The following is a 25,834-nucleotide window of genomic DNA, read 5'->3' as shown; positions in this document are numbered from 1 at the left end:
ACGGCTCAAAGGGGTGCTCACAAAGAGCCCTGAGTACCACCTGGAGGTCCCAGGAGGGCAGTAGAGGCTTCTGGGATGGACGACTCCGTCTCACGCCCCTCAGAAATTGTGTCGCTAGGGGATGTGCTCCTGGGGACACACGATCACATTTCTCATGAACAGTAGAGATTGCAGCAAGATAGCCCCTCATCGTAGACTCCGCCCGGCCCAGGGCAAAGAGATGTTGGAGGAAGGACAGAATGACAGACATGTGACAGGCCAAGGGGTCCTCCCCTTTAGCACGACACCAGTCTCTAAACACCCTCCACTTGCAATTGTATTGCAGTCGAGTGGAGGGTGCCCGTGAGGCTTGCAAGGTCTCTACCACCTCCTTTTCTAGGCCAAGTGAATGCAAACGCTGCCGCTCAAGGGCCACACATGAAGTGTCAGTATCTGGGGCTCCAGGTGACACATCCTGATTGTAAGATGCCATAGGCGGCCCTTCATTATTATTATTGTCCATGGTCCCCGTGGCCAGTTCACCTGGGTGCACAGCAACTTCACGCTCCTGACAGGAGCCAGTAGTAGAGGAAGTGCAGGAAACGCATACAGTCTCAGCTGAGGTCATGAAAGGCCCAGGGCATCCGCCCTCAGCAGCCCTGGTGGGCTGCGTATTGACAGCCACAGAGGCAAGCACGTTAGGGGTCCAAATCAAAATTGGAGCGGTACTGTGTGCAACTGATTCAATGTCACAGCTGGGGCAGCAGCCCCTAAGTCTAGCAAGGCAGAAACCTTTTTCACTGAGGTAGGTGGAAAAAGCCGGCGCCAGTTGACTCGCACCGTCAGGTGCGCTGGCGGGGCTTGGCAGATCCACCCTTGGTGCGCTCCCGAGGACGAGGTGGGGAACGCTGAGGGGCCTGCCCCTGCTGTGGGGGATACCCCCGCCTCACAGTTCCAGAACCCCGGGAGGAGCTGTGCTCTGCAAAACGAGGCCGCTGGAAGCTCCCACGCCTCTCCAGAGGCTCTCGAGCACCTGGCCTGAACTGCCCAGGCTGGCGCATGTCCTGAGTGCGCTGCCTGACCTTCTGGGCCTCATCCAGCGCAGCATCTGCTGCAGGCCCGAACACCTCCCCAGGTGTTATGGAGGCCTCCATGACAGCAGCTTGGTCTGCATCTGCCAGTCCAGCCTGGCTGAGCCAAATCTGACGCCGGGCCATGGTCAGTTGTGCCAAGGAATTTCCAAGAACCGTGGCTTGAGTGCTCGCACCCTGGATCACGGTGTCAATAACCCTTTCCATTTCTGGTAGGAGGTCAGCTGGGTCCTTGGACCCCAGGTCCCGTATCAGAGCCTCCAAATATACAAGCAGGAGTGTATTTGTGTTCGCCAGTCTAGAGGCCAAGGCTGTAGACTGATAAGCCTTCACCACCAACCCATCAGTGGAATGGCATTTTTTATTTGGGTGACGGGTAGCCCTATTGCCTGTGGCTGGAGCCCCAGCCAACAGAGCAAAAGTTGGGCCCACTCTGGCTATGCCATCTAGCCCATGCTCTGCCGCACCATACAGGGTGCTGAGCGTAGAACGGGGTGCAGCAGCCTCCCTGGGTCGTGCCCACGACCTTTGCAGGTGCTTGACAAAGTCAGGATACACTGGGAGAGGGGCCTGTCCCCGGCTCCTAGGGTCCCGGTCCAGAGCAGAGGCCCTTGGTGGAGAAGGCGGGGGTGACATGCCAGCAGCCCCTGCTGCCCGTGAGAGCATAGCCTCAAGGGAGAAATCACCCAGCACAGGACCCCGATCCTGCTGGAAGCTGGAATCAGCCTCAACCTCCTCGTCATCCATCTGCCCAGAGGAGCCGCAGCCAAAGCTGTCGGTCCTATCCAGGTTACCTGAGGCAGTAATAGAAACAGCATCAGGATCTGGAAGCCTATATGGAGGAGCCTGGCGTGGCGGATCCAAAGGGCGGTTCTGTTGTGCAGCCATACATTCAATGGTCTTACGCATATCCTCCAAGTGCCTCTGCATGAGGTCTACTCTTGGGTCACAGATGCGGCCTTGTTCGGTCCGCTTCCGCTTCTCAGCGGCCTTCCGTCCTACGGCTGGAGCATCCAAAATGGGAGGAACTGGATCCTGGCCAGGTGGCACACCATCCTCTGGGCCATTGTCCCGCTCATCATCTCCCTGACACTCCATGGCAGGGAAAACCCAATATGTCTCTCACCAAAGAGTCTGGAGAAACACACATGCACACATAACACACACATGCATGCATGTAACATGAAATAATGCAAGCCCAATTTAAGGGGCGGACAGAATTGCTGTTTTTTTCAACAATGAAATCAAAACAACCCTCCAAACAATGCAAAGCCTGATTGCAACAACACTCCGGAGGCATAGGTGGCGACAGCGCACTGTCCAAGATGCGGGTGGCCGAACAATACCACCGGAGAAAAACGGCCGTAGCCGACAGCGTAAACAGCAGCGCTAGGCTAACACAAGCCTGCTCCATTGTTGTGGAGTGCTGCCAGTAGGCTATGCTTGCAGGAGTAAAAATGTAACACACTTACCAAATAGGAATGTGAGTATCCCTCACGCGCAACGAGCGCACAACTGCTACCAAACTGGAACGTGAGGAACGTGTATTGCACGCAACAAACACAATTGTCACCTGCAACAACAACACAGATGAATAATAGCCCCACGGCACGCCAAGGGGGTACCTCAACGGCAGCCCAGAGTAGGCATCCAGCACCGTGAGAAAACAATTCAAATTACACATGCAGCAATTTAACATGCAAGCCCAATTCAAGGGCGGATTAAAGTGCTGCGTTATGACAGAGGATGAGACAACCTCACGGCACGCCAAGGGGGTGCCACATATAAGGCAGCCCAGAGTAGGCATCTAGCACCGTGAGGAATTAAAGTCAAATCGCAAGCTGGTATAAGCTCTTACCGACCAGGAGGAAGAAAGAGGGAGAGTGTGTGGGTGCGTGACGCACTTATAGGGTGTCGTCGCACCCACAGGTGTGATTAATTTGGTATAATGCTCCTGATCCGAGGGTAGTTGTCACATGGTTACAGGTTCACTTGAAATGAAATAAAACCAGTATGCGTGCAACCAGTATGCGCTAAATGAAACCCATTCTATCAGGTCTCGCCAGGACGTGCCACACTAGCCAACACACAAGAGGGGGTTGGGGTGTGCTGAAACTAGCGCACCCCGAAACAACAGGTTGGAAATTGATTGCGTGAAACAATCACCTGCGCATCCAGTCTCAATGTTAGTAAACAATTAATTGGTCTATTTGCAAATTAGAGATAAGTTAGTACCTCGGTACACACTATCTACTACACGCATCCGAGTGACGAGTGTCTTTGAACAAGTGCTTTTATTTCACAGAATACTAGTGGGAATCAAGGGTATGGGAGGGGTGAGCCGCAATGTCATAGCTTTTCAACAGAGGACGAGCTTAAAGTTAGGCCAGCAGTTGAAAACATGCTTTAGAAAAATTGTGGGAAAAATCAACATCAATGTGAACATGCACATATTGGTCGGTAGTTTTATGAAACCTTCCATTTTATTTTCAGTACTTTTGACCATGAAAATGTCACACAAAGGAGCTTTAACCATTTGAAACCCAATGCTTTCGTAAATAGTGGTAGAGTGTGCATTTGCTGATTTGAAACCTATACATAATTTTACATACCAGCAGTACTTTGACCAACAGAGAATGAAGAGGTGCTATATTTAAGGGATAAAAAGTATACATAGGTCTAAAATCACCAAACCTAGCCTTTTAGGAAAGGTAATATGTTTTTACCAACTTTGAATTGATAATAGATGTTACTGGATAACTGCTTTTAGTTTAATCTGGTAGAAAAATGAAAATGTATAGTCATTGAATTTGTACTTCTATGTCTTGGTGTCACCTCGACCCATGATGGACTTCTTAGTGTTTCTCTCAGGTTTCAAAAGGATTATGTAACACTTTGGTCCAAACAGTGCCACCAACAGACCAAAACTAGATGCTAAAATAGCAAATACCTCCACTACATCTGCATATTTGCCCGGAGAGCTGATATATGCTGGGATGAAGGCTATCCACACAGCACAGAAGATCAACATGCTGAAAGTAATGAACTTGGCTTCATTGAAGTTGTCAGGAAGATTCCTTGCCATGAATGCTAGGAGGAAGCTGAGGAGTGCCAGTAAGCCAATATAACCTAATAACACTGCAAAACCAACTGTTGATCCCACCGCACACTCATAGACTATCTTATCACTGTGGTATTGTGTATTTTTATGAGGAGCTGGTGAGGCAGACACGAGCCAGGCTGTGCAGATTGTTGCCTGGATGGAAGTAAGAGCCAGAACTGTTCCTCTCTGCTGCATAGCACCGAACCACTTCATAATGTCTGCACCCCCAGGCTTGGAGGCCTTGAACACAGCCAACACCACCATAGTCTTTACCAGGATACACGAGACACACAGCACAAAGCTGATCCCAAATGCTGCATGCCTCAGCTGACAAGTCCAGAGCCTGGGACGGCCAATGAACAGAAGTGAGCACAAGAAACATAGTTTGAGTGACAGCAAAAGAAGGAAGCTGAGTTCTGAGTTGTTGGCGCGCACCATGGGTGTGCTTCTATGATAGATGAAGATTCCCAGGACAAAGCCACAGATAAGTGTGCCCAGCAATGAGATGGTTGTCAAGGAGATACCCAGGGCCTCATGGTAGGAGAGGAACTCCAGGCTCTTAGGGACACACACGCTGGGGACTGGACCAGAAGTCCTCTGGACAGCTGGTGCACTCTGTAGAGTCTAATGAAGACATAAGGTTAAAATGATAGAACAGTACAGTATTGTCTTATATAGATCCTACTGTACATTGCTACATGATGTAAACCTACCAGTCTCATTGTTGATCTTTCCCTCAGAACAAGCAATGCAGTCAAAGCAGCAGACAGGTTCCCCTTTCCTTCTGGCCACACGGGTTCCAGGGGAACAGCTCTCACTGCACACTGACCGAGGAGGCTAGAGAGGAAAGTCAATTTTAGTCTAAACTCAGTTCCATTCACATCACAAGCTCGACATTAGCTTTTTTAGAAAGCTGAAGTTACCTTTTTGGATTCAAAATTCCAGAAGATTCTGTTCTCATCAAGGATTAGTTCTTCTTCGCCTGTGGAGGCTGACTTCTTGACCACACCTACATTGTGTACTTTTGTGCTTCCATCGGGGAGCCACGCCCAGTTCATGACATCATAGATTGGTAAAGCATCACCATTCTCATCAAATGATACATGATCACCAAATGGTGTGGTGAAGTTGATCTTTTCCAGGTAATACACAAGCTAGAAATGGTCATGAGTTAAATTATGAAGAGCAAACTTACTTTAAAGGGATAGTTCACCCAAAAAAAATAATCTTATTTTCAATCAATTACAGACCCCATGAAGCCTTGAATTCATGGAGATTTTTTTGTTTTTGTCGCATTCATGAGCCAATAATTTGATGACCGGTGGAAAGATGCTAATGTCTCCGGTAGGAGACTCAAAGTTGACACTTTGAGTCTCCTACCTAATTATTGGCTTAAAAATCTCCATGAATAGAGGATTTGCGTGTGACATCATCATCAAACCCGGAAGTTATGCAGGAATGCCTACTGAGTGTAAAAAAAATACTTTCTGGCCTTGACAGTCCATGCATCCAAACAGAAAAGTCATATCTGATTGCATTAAACAACATTAAACAACGTTAAACTCATTTTGCATGTTTCTTTGCCACTCGATTTGCCACTCGATGTGCCATTCACTTTAAGCATGCGCATATCCTCTATTGAAGTCTCCATAGGGTGTGTAATCGATAGAAAAAAATATTTGGGAACATTCATATTTTGTCAAAATGTGGGGCATTAAACCATCTGACCATTAAAAAAGAGGGCAATACAGGTTTCCAGCATGCGTCTACAACATAGTAAGTATAAGGATCCCCCCAAAATCTTCTGTGTAACTGTGTTAGTGTTCCAAATACTAATCAACATTTACTGCCATGCATTTAGTATTACTATACATCATTATAAGCAAATTACCATATTTACATATTCATTTATATTCTAAATTTGAGTCCAACTAGCAGCAATAACAGGTAAACGGAATTAGTATTACACCTGCCATGACTGTATTGTCTGCAAACTGGCACAGCTGTGCCCAATGAAAGGCCCTCTTCCTGGCACACATTGTAACATGTCATGGAGAGCATGGGCCAGAGCATACACAGCCTTGTACACATTGTACTCTGGCCTAAGGTCAGACACATCCAAAAGGGTAGTTTCTGCTGTTCCTAGATCCTCTTGTCCTGTACACACCCCTCCGCCAGCATCCATCCACTCTGACGGAAGGGGAGGAAATTTACACTGAAATGTGTTCTCCCAAAACTGCCTCATCTGAAGGAACAGGATACAAACATAAATCTAATAGCTTGTGAATGAAAATAAAATTGCAACTTAAATACAAATTGAACCAAAAGACTCACTATGGTATTTTCAGGGCCATTGTCAGGGTGTATTTTTAACAAGAAGTCCCTTAGACCTGGTATCTCTCCACGACGGATGGCAATGCCCAGGGTGCCTCCCAGGTACGGCATGAAGTCTGGAGTCTGGAGTATAGGATCTGTTGTCCAGGCCTCACTGGCCATCCATTGCAGACCTGTCACATTCTGCTTTACTACCTATACAGACAGAGAGAGAGAGAGAGAGAGAGAGAGAGAGAGAGAGAGAGAGAGAGAGAGACATACATATATATATACACACATACACATGATTATTTGTGTGCTTATTATCCAGAGAAGTATTGAGATCGAAGGCAACAAATGTGCAATTGCTGAACATTTAAATTGATTAATCTGAGAAAGTGATTAAATTGCATAGCAGTTCAAGACAAGACGGGCCTAATAACAGCGAGACCTCCTTGTGACTCTCTAACGTAATATTATTGAGATCATATTGATTGCACATTGGTAAGAAATGTGGTGTTGATCGGTGAAGTGGTTTGCGAGAATAGTCAGACAGATGGACGTAAATGCACTCTCCTAGCAGGCTCTTTGGCGTCACGCCATAATTCAATTGCAAACTATTTTCTAGATGCAAGGATGTCAATTCAATATGAATAATTTCAGAATCAGAATATTTATAATCATGAATCCCTAAATTAACATGTATCATATCCAAACCTCCTCCATGAGATTAACCATATTGCTCCCATGTTCAAATGCAATGACCACACGAGCTGTGGATTTCTTCATCCCAGTGACAATCCTCTGAAGTTCAGATGGGTCATGGTCCCAGGGCAGAACCTCCACATATGCCAGACAACCCAAACCAGACTGCGCCAGCTCAGACTCCAAGGATCGGGCAGCGTTGCGTCCATAGTCATTATCAGTCAACAGTAGTCCTGCCCAGGTCCACCCATACCGCCTCATAATCTGGAGCATAGCTTGCACCTGGATTAATAGTGGAGGGAATAGTGCTTACTAAGTAAATTTACCACTATGTGAATACTAAGCACTGATTAGACTAGGTTATTCGCATAGTACATTTGTGAATCTCCTGCACAGATTCCACAATCATTCTCTTTTGACGCTATCACCAGAGACATTTTGTTGACAAAGGTTTAGCCTTAGTTTGTTTATTTGAAGAGGTTTTCTTTATAATTTATTTATTTCATCTGGGATATATGTTTTAAAATTAATTCATTTCATTTTATATTTAAAGTTATTATTTAACAAAGAAAAAAAGTATATGCCTTAATGTGTACCTTACAGTTACAGTAATGTATCTACCTCAGGAATACAAATGCATTATTTCATTTGATATAGTATTGAAAAGAGGATAAGAGAAAATACAGTTGGTAAAAAAGATTTTTGTAAGAGAAATAAAAAAGTTGTTTTCAGTCTTTTGTCTGGTAAATAATTTTGTTGAAAAAATCGTATTGTGAACCTGGTATGGTGAATCATATTGTGATTTGAGTGAATGTGGCCTTTACACTCTACTACTAGAAGGATGCTTTGGTTAAGTGTGTGGAACATACTTGATACCAACAGATCTTTAGAAATTCACCTGGAAAGCATCACTTGGGATTGTTCTAAAGAAGGATGGGAATGTATCCTGGTCACTCAGACAGGAGCAGGTGGAATAGTGACTTACCTGAAAAAGACACAAACATCTGTTCTGTAATACACTAGATTCATTTATTTCATTTTGTATTGTTTCCCCTGCAAGCAGAGCATGTGATAACCTTGATAATCACAACGTAGTCTAGACCCTATAGGCTACTACTCTGTTGTGCTCTTAAGCACCATGGACAGCGACTCTCACAAAACTCACAGTAACCAGATTTTAGCCCCATTAATTACCTGGCCAATGTATACTTTTTTTATTAAGAGATATTAAGATTAGATTACGAAAAATAAGTAGGCTAATAGCAATAAAGCCTATGGGATTATCACTGCCCCCCTTCCTTCTCTCTCTGCCTTTCCCCAGAAAAATGTGTTATTGCGTCAAAATCAATTATTAGAAAATAGCTGATCAACAAGCTCACAACGTGTCGTGATGCAACGCATATTTTCTTAAACATAAAAAAGAAAGAAGAAATAAGTCAAAATATCTGTTCAGAATTAAGAGTGGGATCTTGCGAGATGTTGCAAATGTTTATTGCATCATAACTTTGTTGTAACCTTAGGCCTATTGTATGTATTGATCACAGTGATTGATATATATTGTTTAAGGTTACAAATACAATGTCCATAGCATTCTGTATATCTCTCCAAATACCTTACACCCCAACTCAATTATTATATTAATAAAATACATTATGTTATATCTGACTATAACACCAACCCAACTCGGGGCCGAAGGATTCCTACTCGCGGACGCTGGCAGAGAATCAAACCTCTGACACGGATGCATTGTGCTCCGACCTTTTGAAAACCTGCTTCATGATCCATTCATATATGCTCTGCCTGCAAGAAAATACTTTCTATGCCTTTCAAGCTGTACAAAGGTATTTGTAAATAACCAAATAACCATAATGAAGTATATAAAATTGGTGACGTGAAACTTACCATGGACACTCTGTACAAACCTAGTACGCTAGAGATGGCAATAGAATGTGTTGAGGTTTCGTCACCCACAATTCCAAGCACTGGAGGGGAGCCAACACAGCGCTCATCCAGGTGAAACTGCTCCTCTCCCCCACTGACCAATGACAATGCTGCACGAAATGCACCTCCAAGAGTGAGACAAGTATCATAGAGACTATATCCCAGAGTCACATTGGGTAGTAGGCTGGGGTTTCTGTTGATCTCAGAAATGGCAAAAGCCATGGTCTGGGCCTGCCTGAATCCTGCAATATCAAAACTAACACGCAAAATGTTTAATTTATCTTTGTATATATATACAACATCAACTAATCCTATACTATGCATAACAACAAGGTCACTGTTCTCATGCTCGCTATTGCATTTGTGATACTCACCCGTAGCAAGTGAGGTCTTGTTGCTTGGAGATAAAAGACAGCTCAGGGAAGACAGAGGAGAAGTGGATTGTAAACAAGCCTCCCAGAATAAAGTCTCCAGCCCTGGAAATTCTGTTGAATTTAAACTGTGCCTGTAACTCACAAGAAGAGGAAGGTGAAGAAGACAAAGGAGAGAATGAAGAGAACAACATCAAGGTCAAGTACAGGTCATATAAAAGCAGGTGTGTGTCCAGAGAAGCCCTCATGACTGCCCTCTGTCTAATCCCCCCGTTGTTGCATTTTATAGACAGTGCTAGCCCATCCTAGCCTGGTACCCGCCCCCCCCCCCCCCTTTAGAAATTTCCATTCGATTTCAGTAGTGAGTCTGGCATGAACTCCTATTTGGCTATTTGGCTGTGGGCGGGAGCTGGGCGGGAGTAGTAGTGTTGACTGACAACCCCTTCAGCCAAAATTGACCACATATATGAAGTTAAACTACTAAAAATATCTTAAAAGTAAATTCTGTGCCACAAAAAAATAAGTTTGAGACCGTTTTGAAGTTTTAAAACAGCAGAGAAAACAGCAGACAACGTTTTAATGGCCGCCGTTTGTTTTCGCTCGGCTGCACTTGGCTCCATTCGGGTTCACTTGGGTTCCACCTGATTGGCCAACGTCCGCTGTCAATCACAGAACAATGAGCGAGGACGCTGATTGGAGAGTTCATGTTGTGAACTCTGCAGAACCGCCCAGAAAGCCTCTCAGGCCAGACTCACTCCTGAAATCAAATGCAAATGAGATTTCCGGAAGGGGGATGGTTTACCAGGCTAAGCCCATCGCCTGTGTCAACTTATGTCATTACACCCATCTGGGCAGAGGTAGTAGGTGCAGGGCTTAACATACATGCATCAGCAATCGTTTCATATTAAAATATCTCTCCGGGGCTACATTGGCAAAGGACGAAACTAATTATGGATTTTAGAAAATATTTTCGAAAAGAAAAGAAGACAAAAAAATCCAAAAAGAAAGAAAAATCACATGCAGCCTTAATGTTTGTTTGATATTATTGTTAGTGTTTTTGGCACAGTGGTTTAGATCTGTTTGTGCAGGCAAACACACAGAGTTTATTTGCCTCTTTCATTTGTTAATAACTGTCACAGTCCGCTCCTCGGGCCGTGGACTTTGTTATTTAGACCTTGAATGGTCGTGGACACTTTAGGCCGGTTAGGCCGACTTTATTATTTAGACCTTGAATGCCTTATATGGTCGTGGACACTTTAGTGCTGCATGTTCTGCATAATGCATGTTCTATTTGTATATTTGTATTGTTGTTACTCTGTTGCCCTGATGTTGTGTATCTTATTTTGTAGTATTGTTTCCTGTCTGCCGTGTTTGCTGTTTCCTGTCTTGTCTCTCTTACCCTTGATTAGTTATGCTCTCCACCTGTGTCCTGTTGTGCCCCAGCCAATCCTTGTGTTGATTTGTCTTGTGTTCACCTGTGTCCAGTTAACCCTGTGTCCATATATATATATTCCCCTGTTTGATCAGGTTCTGTCAGGTTGTAGTTTGATGTTAGTGCTGTACTTAGGCTGAAAGCCATCTGTATCTTCTGTTCCTGTTTTTGCCTGCCCCATTATATGGGTTGTCTCAGTTTGGTTAATAAACCTCGAAACCTTTTGAACCTTGATCCTTGCTTTGGTCGTACTGCTTTTGGGTCCTTCAAAGTCATTCCTGACAATAACACCATACTAACTAAATGAAATTATATTTATTGGATACCCACTTCCGTTTTATCAACTTTCTTTTCCCTTTATTTATTCAGGGAAGCCCATTGAGAGCAAGCTCTCTTTTTCAAGGACACCCTGATAACAACATATAAAATACATACATAATGAGAAACAATAACAAACATTTGAATCACATTACAATGTCACAGATGCAGATAAACATAGTGTTACATGAAACAGGTGCAGTCACTTTGTAGTGCGTCCTCAAGAAGCACCCTGAATGTCTCTATTGAGACCAATCACACCAGTTTCAGAGAGTCCTGAAGTTTGTTCCATTTGTGTGGAGCATAATACATGAAAGCAGTTTTTCCTTGTTCACTGCTGTTACGTGGACTGGTATATCTAATGTGTGTTTGTGAACGTGTTGAATGTCCAGTAACCTTTGGTTCCAAAAGCGAGGAAAGGAAGTTGACCACACAAGGCCTTATACATAAATAAAATAAAACTACTCTCAAAGTCCAACAGTTTACCACACACAAGTTTACCACACAAGGCCTTATAATGCTTCATGATCCATTCATATATGCTCTGCCTGCAAGAAAATACTTTCTATGCCTTTCAAGCTGTACAAAGGTATTTGTAAATAACCAAATAACCATAATGAAGTATATAAAATTGGTGACGTGAAACTTTCCATGGACACTCTGTACAAACCTAGTACGCTAGAGATGGCAATAGAATGTGTTGAGGTTTCGTCACCCACAATTCCAAGCACTGGAGGGGAGCCAACACAGCGCTCATCCAGGTGAAACTGCTCCTCTCCCCCACTGACCAATGACAATGCTGCACGAAATGCACCTCCAAGAGTGAGACAAGTATCATAGAGACTATATATCCCAGAGTCACATTGGGTAGTAGACTGGGGTTTCTGTTGATCTCAGAAATGGCGAAAACCATGGTCTGAGCCATCCTGAACCCTGCAATATCAAAACTAACACGCAAAATGTTAAATTCATCTTTGTATAAATATACAACATCAACTAATCCTATACTATGCATAACAACAAGGTCACTGTTCTCATTCTTGCTATTGCATTTGTGATACTCACCCGTAGCAAGTGAGGTCTTGCTGCTTGGAGGGAAGAGCTCAGGGGAGCTCAGGGAAGACAGAGGAGAAGTGGATTGTAAACAAGCCACCCAGAATAAAGTCTCCAGGCCTGGAAATTTTGTTGAATTGAAACTGTGCCTGTAACTCACAAGAAGAGGAAGGTGAAGAAGACAAAGGAGAGAATGAAGAGAACAACATCAAGGTCAAGTGCAGGTCATATAAAAGCAGGTGTGTGTCTAGAGAAGCCCTCATGACTGCCCTCTGTCTAATCCCCCCATTGTTGCATTTTATACACAGTGCTAGCCCATCCCCTGAGTCAACTTATGTCATTACATCCATCTGGGCAGAGGCAGAAGTAGGGGCAGGGCTTAACATACATAACATACAGTACATCAGTAATCCTTTCATATAAAAATGTCTCTCCAGAACATTTTAAGCAATACCCCTCTTTCGACCCTGTCACGTGTGTGTGTGTGTGTGTGTGTGTGTGTGTGTGTGTGTGTGTGTGTGTGTGTGTGTGTGTGTGTGTGTGTGTGTGTGTGTGTGTGTGTGTGTGTGTGTGTGTGTGTGTGTGTGTACCTGAAAAAAGACACAAAAGATGTGTTCTGTAATATATTTTCTTTGTATAATTTCCCCCTGCGAGCAGAGCATGTAAGTGGAGCGTCCTGGGCATGACGTTAAACTGCCCCGTTGTAACTACCATCGTCAATGTAGTAGGACTTCTGTGGACTATGTAGCATGCATACAAGCAGGCACTACTCACCCAGAGGAATCTACCAACAGCCGACGCTACCTAACGGCCCCTCCCGTGAACAGCTACCGCCTACCGGGAAGAGAGACAATAGACCCAGCGGCCTTCCAGCGGTATGTCCGTCCGCTGTCGGAATAGCAATAGGTGGACTTCCAGGCCCATGAGAAGAACTACAGAGAGCGCTTTAACACCAAGCAGCAGTGCAAGACCAAGAACTTTGTTTCCTCTGGTAATCCAGCCTAGGACATACCCACGGACTGGTTGTTGGAGGGTTTCGACAACTTGGGATGCCCAAAGACGAGGCAGAAAGGATGGCAAAGTATTGTGCTGTCTCTACTGCCATATATGGCAAAGCCGCCACTACTTGTGCCTATGGAGTGCTGAATGACATGCGTGTTGTATCATGCGGACAAATCCATGAGTTTGTGAATGCAACCTTTACTGCACCTAAAATATTTGTGTCCCTGTATGCGTTCCCTGTGTGTGGACATAAATAAATTGCTAAACTGTGTGTGTGTGTGTGTGTGTGTGTGTGTGTGTGTGTGTGTGTGTGTGTGTGTGTGTGTGTGTGTGTGTGTGTCGGGGCAGCGAGTGGGAGGGGGGTTTGGCATGGTTTCGGATTTGAAGCAGTGATTGTGCGGCCACATGTGGAGGAGGACCATGTATACGTCACGGGAGAAGGAAAAAAACGTCTACGTGATGCGGAAGTCTTCCACGAGGACATGTGAAGAGTGGTCGAGCCTACACTTCCTGTAGCCTACACTCGCTCCATGCCGACTTGGCTCCTCCACTCGGCTCCTTCAAAAATTAAATGACCAATTGGGACCAAACTATTCCCGGGTCAAGCTGGAGTGACCGAGTGGGAGTGAGCGAGTGGTCGAGATTTTGGGGTATTGGAATTCAGCTTCAGTCACTTGATGGAGTGGCTGGCACCACTCAAAAATACCATGACTTTTTTTTTTTTTTTACATATGATCTTTTAATATTTATATATATTATATATATATTATATTATACAGGATAGACTTTGAAGGCAGGGCATGATTTTCTTTTGTTAAAATAAGTGTTAAATAGCTCTACATTCATTGCTATAGAACGTTTGTTCAGTAACAGGAGTCTCTGTCTCTCCAGCTCTTTATTAAACAGAAAATGCATTTTCAGGTCAGGATATCAATTTTATCCAATCAGGATAGAGAACTCACTCACACAGGATACAGATTAAACAAGTGAAATTTGAAGAGCTGACACAAATAAATGAGTAGACAAAATTGGAACTGGAACACTATACAAATGAAGATGATAAATGGCTACTCTCTCCTGATTGGCTGACATTTTGTCATCTACCTGAAATGCTTACCTGAAAAAGTATTTTAAGAGCTGGATAGACATGGAGACCCACCCCTGTTACTAAGCAATCACAATGATTTCTATCAGAATATAGTGCTTTAACCTTTTAGCTTACCCTACCTTTAAGGGAGAATAATCAACTTTATACAAATGTTTTCTTCATGATATATATTAGAATATCAAATATATCCATATACACTTAATATTGTTACAAAATACGAACATAAAATGTATTGTCATTTCATTCTTGGTTCTATGTCTTGGTGTCACCTCGACCCATGATGGACTTCTTAGTGTTTCTCTCAGGTTTCAAAAGGATTATGTAACACTTTGGCCCAAACAGTGCCACCAAAATGCCAAAACTAGAAGCTAAAATAGCAAATACCTCCACTACATCTGCATATTTTCCTGGAGAGCTGATATATGCTGGTATGAAGGCTATCCACACAGCACAGAATATCAACATGCTGAAAGTGATTAACTTGGCTTCATTAAAATTGTCTGGAAGATTCCTTGCCATGAATGCTAGGACGAAGCTGAGGAGTGCCAGTAAACCAATATAACCTAACAACACTGCAAAACCAACTGTTGATCCCACCACACACTCATAGATTATCTTATCATTGTGGTATTGTGTATTTTTATGAGGAGCTGGTGAGGCAGACACAAGCCAGGCTGTGCAGATTGTTGCCTGGATGGAAGTAAGAGCCAGAACTGTTCCTCTCTGCTGCATAGCACTACCGAACCACTTCATAATGTCTGCACCCCCAGGCTTGGAGGCCTTGAACACAGCCAACACCACCATAGTCTTTATCAGGATACATGAGACACACAGCACAAAGCTGATCCCAAATGCTGCATGCCTCAGCTGACAAGTCCAAAGTGTGGGACGGCCAATGAACAGAAGTGAACACAAGAAACATAGTTTGAGTGACAGCAAAAGAAGGAAGCTGAGTTCTGAGTTGTTGGCGCGTACCATGGGTGTGCTTCTATGATAAATGAAGATTCCCAGGACAATGGCACAGGTAAGTGTGCCCAGCAATGAGATGGTTGTCAAGGAGATACCCAGGGCCTCATGGTAGGAGAGGAACTCCAGGCTCTTAGGGACACAGTGGTCACGATGAGGACTGGACCAGAAGTCCTCTGGACAACTGGTGCACTCTGTAGAGTCTAACAAAGATGACAAGATTAAACGGACAGTACAGTATCGTCCTAAAGATACACTACTGTTCATTTCTACATAACTTAAACCTACCCGTCTCATTGCTGATCTCTCCCTCAGAACAAGCAATGCAGTCAAAGCAGCAGACAGGTTCCCCTTTCCTTCTGGCCAAACGGGTTCCAGGGGAACAGCTCTCACTGCACACTGACCGAGGCGGCTACAGAGGAAAGTAGCAATGATCAATTTTAGTCTAAACTGAATTACATTCACATCAGCTCAGTATTCGCTATTTTAGACAGCTGAAGTGACCTTTTTAGATTCAAAGTTCCAGAAGATTCTGTCTTCATCCAGGATGAGTTCTTCACCTGCGGAGGCTAACTTCTTGACCAGACCTACATTGTGAACCGTTGTGCTTCCATCAGGGAGCCACGCCCAGTTCATGACATCATAGATTGGTAAAGCATCACCATTCTCATCAAATGATACATGATCACCAAATGGTGTGGAGAAGTTGATCTTTTCCAGGTAATACACAAGCTAGAAATGGTGACGAGCAAAAGTATGAAGGGCAAGAGACTATAAAACCTATTGTATACTGTACATTATATACAATAGTTACAATGACAGGGAGTGTTGTGTTTTGAGCAGCTGCTCAAAATATGACTTGTGCACTGTACATAGGGAAATGTATTTTGAACAATTTGCATTTGAAATTATTCAGGCGCCACTGCAAATCAGGTTTATTGGCAATATTCAGAGAGAGGGCCTTATGTTTTTTTGTTTTTTTTTGTATTTTTGTTGTTGTTTTTTTACCAACATAGTCTTCTGTGTCCTAGCATGTAACTACCTCAACATATAAGTATATACCCCAAAAAGGCCTTCTGCCAAACATCGACACACATTTACAACCAGGCAATTAGTATCACTATACCTGTACACTATAAGAACATAATAATAAATAAATAATAAATTATTGCATTTTTCATCCTACTATATCTTTTTTTCTTGCTTTTTAACAATGTCATAGTCACAAATTCATTATCATTCTAAATTTGAACCCAACTAGAAACATCAACAGGTAACCTGTGAAATAACATTACACCTGCCATGGCTGAATTGTCTGCAAACTGGCACAGCTGTGCCCAATGAAAGGCCCTCTTCCTGGCACACATCGTAACATGTCATGGAGAGCATGGGCCAGAGCATACACAGCCTTGTACACATTATACTCTGGCCTAAGGTCAGACACATCCAAAAGGGTAGTTTCTGCTGTTCCTAGGTCCTCTTGTCCTGTACACACCCCTCCACCAGCATCCATCCACTCGGACGGAAGGGGAGGAAATTTACACTGAAATGTGTTCTCCCAAAACTGCCTCATCTGAAGGAACAGGATACAAACATAATTCTAATAGCTTGTGAATGAAAACAAAATTGTAACTTAAATACAAATTGAACCAAAAGACTCACTATGGTATTTTCAGGGCCATTGTCAGGATGTATTTTTAACAAGAAGTCCTTTAGACCTGGTATCTCTCCACGACGGATGGCAATGCCCAGGGTGCCTCCCAGGTACGGCATGAAGTCTGCAGTCTGGAGTATAGGATCTGTTGTCCAGGCCTCACTGGCCATCCATTGCAGACCTGTCACATTCTGCTTTACCACCTATACAGACAGAGAGAGAGAGAGAGAGAGAGAGAGAGAGAGAGAGAGAGAGAGAGAGAGAGAGAGAGAGAGAGAGAGAGAGAGAGAGAGAGAGAGAGAAATACATACATATATATATACACACACATACACATGATTATTTGTGTGCTTATTATTCAGAGAAGTATTGAGATCGAAGGCAACAAATGTACAATTGCTGAACATTTAAATTGATTCATCTGAGAAAGTGATTAAATTGCATAGCAGTTCAAAACAAGATGGGCCTGATAACAGCGAGACCTCCTTGTGACTCTCTAACGTAATATTATTGAGATCATATTGATTGCACATTGGTAAGAAATGTGGTGTTGATCGGTGAAGTGGTTTGCGAGTATAGTCAGACAGATGGACGGAAATACACTCTTCTAGCAGGCTCTTTGGCGTCACTTCATAATTCAATTGGATGTCAATTCCATATGAATAATTTCAGAATCAGAATCCTTCTATTTGTAATCATGAATCCCTAAATTAACATGTATCATATCCAAACCTCCTCCATGAGATTAACCATATTGCTCCCATGTTCAAATGCAATGACCACACGAGCTGTGGATTTCTTCATCACAGTGACTATCCTCTGAAGTTCAGCTGTGTCATGGTCCCAGGGCAGAACCTCCACATATGCCAGACAACCCAAACCAGACTGGGCCAGGTCAGATTGAAATGACTGGGCAGCATTGCGGCCATAGGCATCATCAGTAAACAGCAGTCCTACCCAGGTCCACCCGAACCGCCTTATAATCTGGAGCATAGCTTGGACCTGATGGATAAAGAATGGAGGGATAAGACCTGATTAGGTTAGATTTTTCACATACTGTAGTGGCAAATCAGTGAACCTCCTGCATAGATCCCAGCAGTATCATACACAAATGAGAAATGAGAAATGAGAGGCGATATGCAATATCAATTAGGGATGTGTGTGTGTGTGTGTGTGTGTGTGTGTGTGTGTGTGTGTGTGTGTGTGTGTGTGTGTGTGTGTGTGTGTGTGTGTGTGTGTGTGTGTGTGTGTGTGTGTGTGTGTGTGTGTGTGTGTGAGAGAGAGAGAGAGAGAGATATGTACTACTTGATACCAACAGATGTTTTGTCTGTAGAAGATCACCTGGAAAGCATCACTTGGGATTGTTCTAAAGAAAGAAGGGAACTTATTCTGGTCACTCAGACAGGAGCAGGTGGAATAGTAACTTACCTAAAAAAGACACAAAAGATATGTTCTGCAATATAGTAGATTTTCTCTGAACAATTTCCCCTTGTGAGCAGAACATGTTAGTGGAGCAGAGCAGGGAGAAATACTGCTAACACTCAATCCCCCACTAATCTGCTCAAACTCGCTCACCACTCACCTAGTTTTCCCCCCGCTTGATTCACATTTCCAATTACAGCTAAAAAAAAGAAAGAACGGGCTGCATTGTGTTTTGCTGCGAACACACAATGGCAGCTTTTGCCATCAGGAGGCCTGTTTCAGAAACCAATTGGACCACAATGCCTTCTTTTGACAAACATGTAGACTACCCTATATTCTCAGCGTAAGGTCTAGAGATCCGATAGACCCCTTAACAGACGACGTCACACTGGCTGCAAGCGTCATACTGGTTGCAAATGAAACCCATTCTGTCAGGTCTCGCTAGGGCGTGCACGGGGGTTGGGGTGCGCTGAAGCAACAGGTTGAGAATTGATTGCATGAAACAATCACCTGTGCATCCAGTCTCGTGTTGGTAAACAAATAATTTGTCTATAGAATATGATATGAACCTTTCAGTACCATGGACAGTGACACCCACAAACACTCACAACCTTCCAAGTTTTAATCCTTAATGAATCACAGCACAGGGGCAATCACCTGCACCCGTGCAACCCCCCCCCCCCCCCTCTCTCTCTCTCTCTCTCTCTCCTTAATTTTGCAACGCTATAAAACATATAACATGCTGAATATCACACCAATAATACAAATCTGCTTCATGCTCCATTCAAAGTCCGCCAGCTCCACTTACATGCTCTGCCTGCAAGTAAATATTATGTTCTTTGTCGGGCTGTAGAAAGACTACATACTGTTTATCATTATTCATCATTATTAGATTTGTAAATAACCAAAAATAGCCTAAAATAAGCCACAAGTTAAATTGGTGATGGTTACCTTACCATAACTTAACTTACCATGGACACTCTGTACAAACCTAATACACTAGAGATGGCAATAGAATGTGTTGAGGGATCGTCACCCACTATTCCAAGCACTGGAGGTGAGCCAACACAGCTCTCATCCAGCTGAAACTGCTCCTCTCTCCCACTAACCAATGACAATGCTGCACGGAATCCAACTCCGAGTGTGAGACAGTTATCATAGAGACTATATCCCAGAGTCACATTGGGTAGTAGGCTGGGGTTTCTGTTGATCTCAGTAATTGCAAAAGCCATAGTCTGGGCCATCCTGAACCCTGGAATGTCAAATCTAATAGATAAAATGTCACTGTGACCTTGAATATTTTATCTAATTATATTTGTATAAATATACAACATCAAATAATCATATGATACTATATATCAAAACAATGTACTCTGTTCTCTGGCTTGCTTGATACTCACCCATAGCAAGTGAGGTCCTGTTGCTTGGAGGTGAAAGACAGCTCAGGGGAGACAGAGGAGAAGTGTATCGCAAACAAGCCACCCAGAATAAAGTCACCAGCCTTGTAAATTCTGTTGAATTTAAACTGTGCCTGTAACTCACAAGAAGAGGAAGGTGAGGAGGACAAATGAGAGAATGAAGAGAACAGCATCAAGTACATGTATGAAAGCATGTTTATGTCTAGAGAAGCCCTCATGACTGTTCTCCTCTGTTTAACCCATTTTCCAAATCCTTTGTCCAGTTGCACATTTTTATACACAGCGCTAGGCCATCCCCTGTGCCAACGTATGTCATTACATAATCTATCACAACACCCTGGCAGGGCAGAGGCAAAAGTAGAGGCAGGGCTTAACATACATCAACAATCCTTTGTGCCAATAACAACAAAAACATTTTTTTTCTCCCATTGAGTCTTTATCGCACATTGTTTAGATCTGTTTGTGCATGCAAATCATAGAAAATAAACGAGAGGAAGCCGTAGAAGCATACCCTACTTTATCATCAATTTTAAACATTTATGGGACCATTATTTACAAATTGCTTATCACAGTAATTGAAAATGTAAACTAGTGATTGAACTTATTAAGTATTTATGACAGTGTAAAGTCCAGCCAAATGCCCATTCACTTGAAAACACAGAAAGCGACATCCATAAACTATGGGGAGACATCTCTATGTTGTCTAGATGAAGTAAAAAATATTACAAAAACATTGTCCTGATAACTCTACACAGCAGTTTACAAAACTCATTTGCATGATTATATGCATGGACTTCTCTCACTCACATTCACAGTCACATTAGGGCAGCAGTAGGTGCTAGGCGGTACCCAGCAGGGATGGAGAGATCTACTACTCCATTGTGAAATCATGCTATCATTTCTATCTACTCCCATGGGGTATTTTCTCTTGATTTTGTTTACCAATGTGTTCATTTGTTTGTTTGTTTGTTCTTAGTTTTTTGAGGCCACACACAACTTATGACTCTAAGCCTAAATCAATGCCTGTGCACCGTTTAAATACTATGGATAGGTGGAAATCTTGGTCTGGACATTGCCCTTTTTCTACAACAACCTAACCAGTACCCCATGGCGGTAAAAAGAAAAAAAAGAAGAAAGAAGAAAAATCCTGTAGCTTAACAAGAACACTACAATCTCAGCTTTAATTGACATACTATGAAGCCATCTGTGATTTGTCACTTGGCAAGTATATCCCTGTTTCTGTGTCATCACTCTGGCCATACAGTGGGGCAAAAAAGTATTTAGTCAGCCACCATTGTGCAAGTTCTCCCACTTAAAAAGATGAGAGAGGCCTGTAATTTTCATCATAGTTATACATCAACTATGAGAGACAAAATTAGGGAAAAAAATCCAGAAAATCACATTGTCTGATTTTTAAAGAATTTATTTGCAAATTATGAGGAAAATAAGTATTCGGTCAATAACAAAAGTTCATCTCAATACTTTGTTATATACCCTTTGTTGGCAATGACAGAGGTCAAACGTTTTCTGTAAGTCTTCACAAGGTTACCACACACTGTTGCTGGTATGCTGGCCCATTCCTCCATGCAGATCTCCTCTAAAGCAGTGATGTTTCGGGGCTGCCGCTGGGCAACACAGACTTTCAACTCCCTCCAAAGATTTTCTATGGGGTTGAGATCTGGAGACTGGCTAGGCCACTCCAGGACCTTGAAATGCTTCTTACGAAGCCACTCCTTCGTTGCCCGGGGCGGTGTGTTTGGGATCATGGTCATGCTGAAAGACCTAGCCACGTTTCATCTTCAATGCCCTTGCTGATGGAAGGAGGTTTTCACTCAAAATCTCACGATACATGGCCCCATTCATTATTCCCTTTACACGGATCAGTCGTCCTGGTCCCTTTGCAGAAAAACAGCCCCAAAGCATTATGTTTCCACCCCCATGCTTCACAGTAGGTATGGTGTTCTTTGGTTGCAACTCAGCATTCTTTCTCCTCCAAACACGAGAAGTTGAGTTTCTACCAAAAAGTTCTATTTTGGTTTCATCTGACCATATGACATTCTCCCAATCCTCTTCTGGATCATCCAAATGCTCTCTAGCAAACCTCAGACGGGCCTGGACATCTACTGGCTTAAGCAGGGGGACATGTCTGGCACTACAGGATTTGAGTCCCTGGCGGCGTAGTGTGTTACTGATGGTAGCCTTTGTTACTTTGGTCCCAGCTCTCTGCAGGTCATTCACTAAAGGCAGGTACACATTGCAGGACCTTAAAGTGGTCGGGGGGTCATCTGATCGTTAAGCATAACATACTGCAGGAGTTTATTTCTTGAAATCGGCTGTCATAATGTCGTTGTGGTTTTCACAACACGATTGATCCCCGACAAGGGCTGACACACTGTAGGATAGTTCACTAGGATGCTATCTCCAGAGTCAGACCCAATACATACATTTGTGTTTATTCCAATTCATTTTAATCGAGGTATCCCGTGATATGCCTCTCCCCCCCCCCCCTTCTCTCTCTCTCTCTCTCTCTCTCTCTCTCTCTCTCTCTCTCTCTCTCTCTCTCTCTCTCTCTCTCTCGCGCTAATTCCGCTGTGACAGAGTTGCCATGTCCGTTTATTACAAGCGACTTTGGGATTGTTTTTCTGTAAAGTTGCTTGAAAGTGTAGTTGCTTTTTTGGCCTTGTTTCCTAATGTTGTTTGAACCAGTTGTTCTCAAACATTTTCATGGCAAGGACCCCCAAATTAGTATTTGTCCGCAGAGGCGCAGACCTCCCCCTTCTAAAAATATGTTGTGCCATAGACCCCCATACAAGATCTGTGTGGATTTGGAAAATACTCCCCAACCCCCCCCCCCCCCCCCCCCCCCAATGTCTTCTTTAAAAATAGCCTATCTACAACGTGAGCTTGTAGATTGGCTATTTTCAAATATCCGATGTATTTGTAAATAGGTTTAAAGTGCTCAAGTGGCCTTTTCTTGGGCTTGTTTTCATAGACCTGGTTGCTTATTTCTCTCGCAACATCTGGCAACGCTGACACAGCGTGTGTCACAGGCATGCTGCATTCACAGATACACACACACACACACACACACACAGAGAGAGAGAGAGAGAGCTCTCGCTCTGTCTCTGTCTCTCTGTACAATTCCTCTAAAATAAACAGCCCACCAGGCTCGCTCACTCTCTCATTTAGTTTTATACTTTATATTTAATACAGGACTGGACGGTAATATTGTGGTAGGGACTGTTTGTTGTGGTCAGATCCAGCGACACTCCCCTAGCCATGGTTGCTGTAATGTGCTCTCATTGGCTGTAGCGTGGATCTGCTCGCAGAATGGTCTCGGCTCCTTTCACACTGTATGATATTGTCTGATGTCCTCTCTGCGACATATCTGAATATCTAACATGGTAGATATCTGAAAACGGTCGGAAAGCCGTCGCAGAGTGGATAATCGCGGCCAAATCGTCTCGCTGAGCCTTTCACACACAGCGAGCTAATGCTCGCAGATCAAAGGCCGATCTGTGTCAGATCGGGAGGTTTTGTCGGCGAGCGCCAAAAAATGTCGGCGACAGCAATATCGGACCAAATCTCCTGCAGTGTGTACCTGCCCTAAGTCCCCCCGTGTGGTTCTGGGATTTTTGCTCACCGTTCTTTAAAACAAAAAAAAAAATTGATCCTACGGGGTGAGATCTTGCGTGGAGGAATGGGCCAACATACCAGCAACAGTGTGTGGTAACCTTGTGAAGACTTACAGAAAACGTTTGACCTCTGTCATTGCCAACAAAGGGTATATAGCCTAACAAAGTATTGAGATGAACTTTTGTTATTGACCAAATACTTACTTTCCTCATAATTTGCAAATAAATTCTTTAAAAATCAGACAATGTGATTTTCTTGATTTTTTTCCTAATTTTGTCTCTCATAGTTGATGTATAACTATGATGAAAATTACAGGCCTCTCTCATCTTTTTAAGTGGGAGAACTTGCACAATGGTGGCTGACTAAATACTTTTTTGCCCCACTGTATGTGCCATTGATCCTCGCCTCAAGCCCAGTTACACACCTGTCTCCATTCCCTCTCAGCCCTTCAATTGCCTGACAATAACTCACCTGTGTCCACTTCACTAATCAGCTTGCAGCCTATAAAGCACATTCTGTTCCCTTACAGCAGTCAGGCCATATTGTAGTTATTGTCACAGTGCGTGTTGTCTGACCCACTGTGTATCTGCCCCAAACGCCGTATAGTCCAGGGGCCAAGGCAGATTTTGGTACCACCTAAGGTGGCCGTACATTTTTGGTATTTTTGTATTCCTACATGTCTCTAGTTTATATTTTGGTATGATACATTTTCCAATTCAGTAGCTTAATGACAGTAATCACTCTAAACCGGCTAATGTATCCGGTAGGAGACACAAAGTAGAATCATTGTGTCTCCTACCGGAAATACACCCGGGCATCAAATTATTGCGACAAAAAACACAATATATCCATGTATTCAAGGCTTCATGGGGTGTGCAATTGATAACTTCTCAGATTTTTGGTGTTTGCAAAAAGACTGCTTTCCATAAGCTTGTAAAAGTTTTACAAGCTTATGGAGCTTATGCCATTAAGCTTGTATATATATATACAATTTGAATCCTGCGCCATGTCGGTTGTCAGTATGTACGAACGTTGTATGTGGCCAGTGTGACGTAATCTGACATTACGCCAGTGTGACGTAATCTGACATCACGATGAGACGGTCGTCCCGAATATGGACACAACGCCAGTGTGACGTAATCTCACGACCCTGACATCACGCCAGTGTGACGTAATCTGACATCACGATCACGCATGACATCACATCCTACCTATAAATTCTAGGATGCCGTCAGATCGCACCAGTTCGACGGCTTCCATAGTGGGTTTTGGTCATTGGAGAGGTGATGCACGTCACCTCTTTCTGAAGTGGGTACTTTCAAAGCCTGCCGTGGATTTAGGAGAGCACAAAACTCTCTCTCACACTGTGAGGTGCCTGTAAGGTGGCACTGCAAAGTGAACGACGCGTCACGCTAGACGTTCGGGCCGGCCCGATCTATCTATATATACAATTTGAATCCTGCGCCATGTCGGTTGTCAGTATGTACGAACGTTGTATGTGGCCAGTGTGACGTAATCTGACATCACGCCACATCACGCCAGTGTGACGCGCCATCAGTATGTACGTTGTAACGTTGTATGTAGCCAGTGTGACGTAATCTGACATCACGCCAGTGTGACGTAATCTGACAGCCAGTGTGACGTAATCTGACATGACGCAATCTGACATCACGATGAGACAATATGACATCACATCCTACCTATAAATTCTAGGATGCCGTCAGATCGCACCAGTTCGACGGCTTCCATAGTGATAAATAGTAATCTTATATATACAATTTGAATCCTGCGCCATGTCGGTTGTCAGTATGTACGTTGTAACATTGTATGTGCCAGTGTGACGTCATCTCACGACAGCATGACATCACGATGAGACGGTCGTCCCGAATATGGACACAACGCCAGTGTGACGTAATCTCACGACAGCATGACATCACATCCTACCTATAAATTCTAGGATGCCGTCAGATCGCACCAGTTCGACGGCTTCGACGGCTTCCATAGTGATAAATTTAGGAGAGCACAAAACTCTCTCTCACACTGTGAGGTGCCTGTAAGGTGGCACTGCAAAGTGAACGACGCGTCACGCTAGACGTTCTATATCTATATATACAATTTGAATCCTGCGCCATGTCGGTTGTCAGTATGTACGTACGTTGTATGTGGCCAGTGTGACGTAATCTGACATCACGCCAGTGTGACGTAATCTGACATCACGATGAGACGGTCGTCCCGAAATATGTACGTTGTAACGTTGTATGTAGCCAGTGTGACGTAATCTGACATCACGCCAGTGTGACGTAATCTGACATCACGATGAGA

At 43.6% G+C, this 25,834-nt stretch overlaps 1 protein-coding gene and 1 pseudogene across 2 annotated transcripts; both read right to left on the bottom strand.

Annotated features, from left to right (window-relative positions):
• Window positions 1–3,888: 3,888 nt before the first annotated feature.
• Window positions 3,889–12,178, bottom strand: LOC311039090 (extracellular calcium-sensing receptor-like; annotated as a pseudogene). Its single transcript has 10 exons — window positions 11,913–12,178; window positions 9,507–9,637; window positions 9,094–9,388; window positions 8,090–8,176; window positions 7,204–7,473; window positions 6,508–6,702; window positions 6,143–6,418; window positions 5,097–5,327; window positions 4,887–5,010; window positions 3,889–4,797 (listed from the first exon to the last, which is right to left on the bottom strand). The product of its transcript is annotated as an extracellular calcium-sensing receptor-like (transcript).
• A 2,490-nt stretch (window positions 12,179–14,668) lies between these two features.
• LOC311039089 (extracellular calcium-sensing receptor-like) lies at window positions 14,669–21,648 on the bottom strand (the record flags this gene model as incomplete). The annotated part of the gene is made up of 10 exons (XM_084048731.1): window positions 14,669–15,585; window positions 15,671–15,794; window positions 15,887–16,114; window positions 16,680–16,955; window positions 17,045–17,239; window positions 17,769–18,038; window positions 18,378–18,464; window positions 19,430–19,724; window positions 19,859–19,989; window positions 21,433–21,648. 10 exons carry the CDS (start codon window positions 21,646–21,648, stop codon window positions 14,669–14,671), a joined length of 2,739 nt encoding a protein of 912 aa, XP_083904857.1.
• Window positions 21,649–25,834: the final 4,186 nt, after the last annotated feature.

Source organism: Gymnoscopelus microlampas, assembly GCF_963454915.1.
Source record: "Gymnoscopelus microlampas genome assembly, chromosome: 22".
Lineage (NCBI taxonomy): Eukaryota > Metazoa > Chordata > Actinopteri > Myctophiformes > Myctophidae > Gymnoscopelus > Gymnoscopelus microlampas.
The sequence above is the reverse complement of the archived record's forward strand: the minus strand, read 5'-3'. Positions and strand labels throughout refer to the sequence as shown.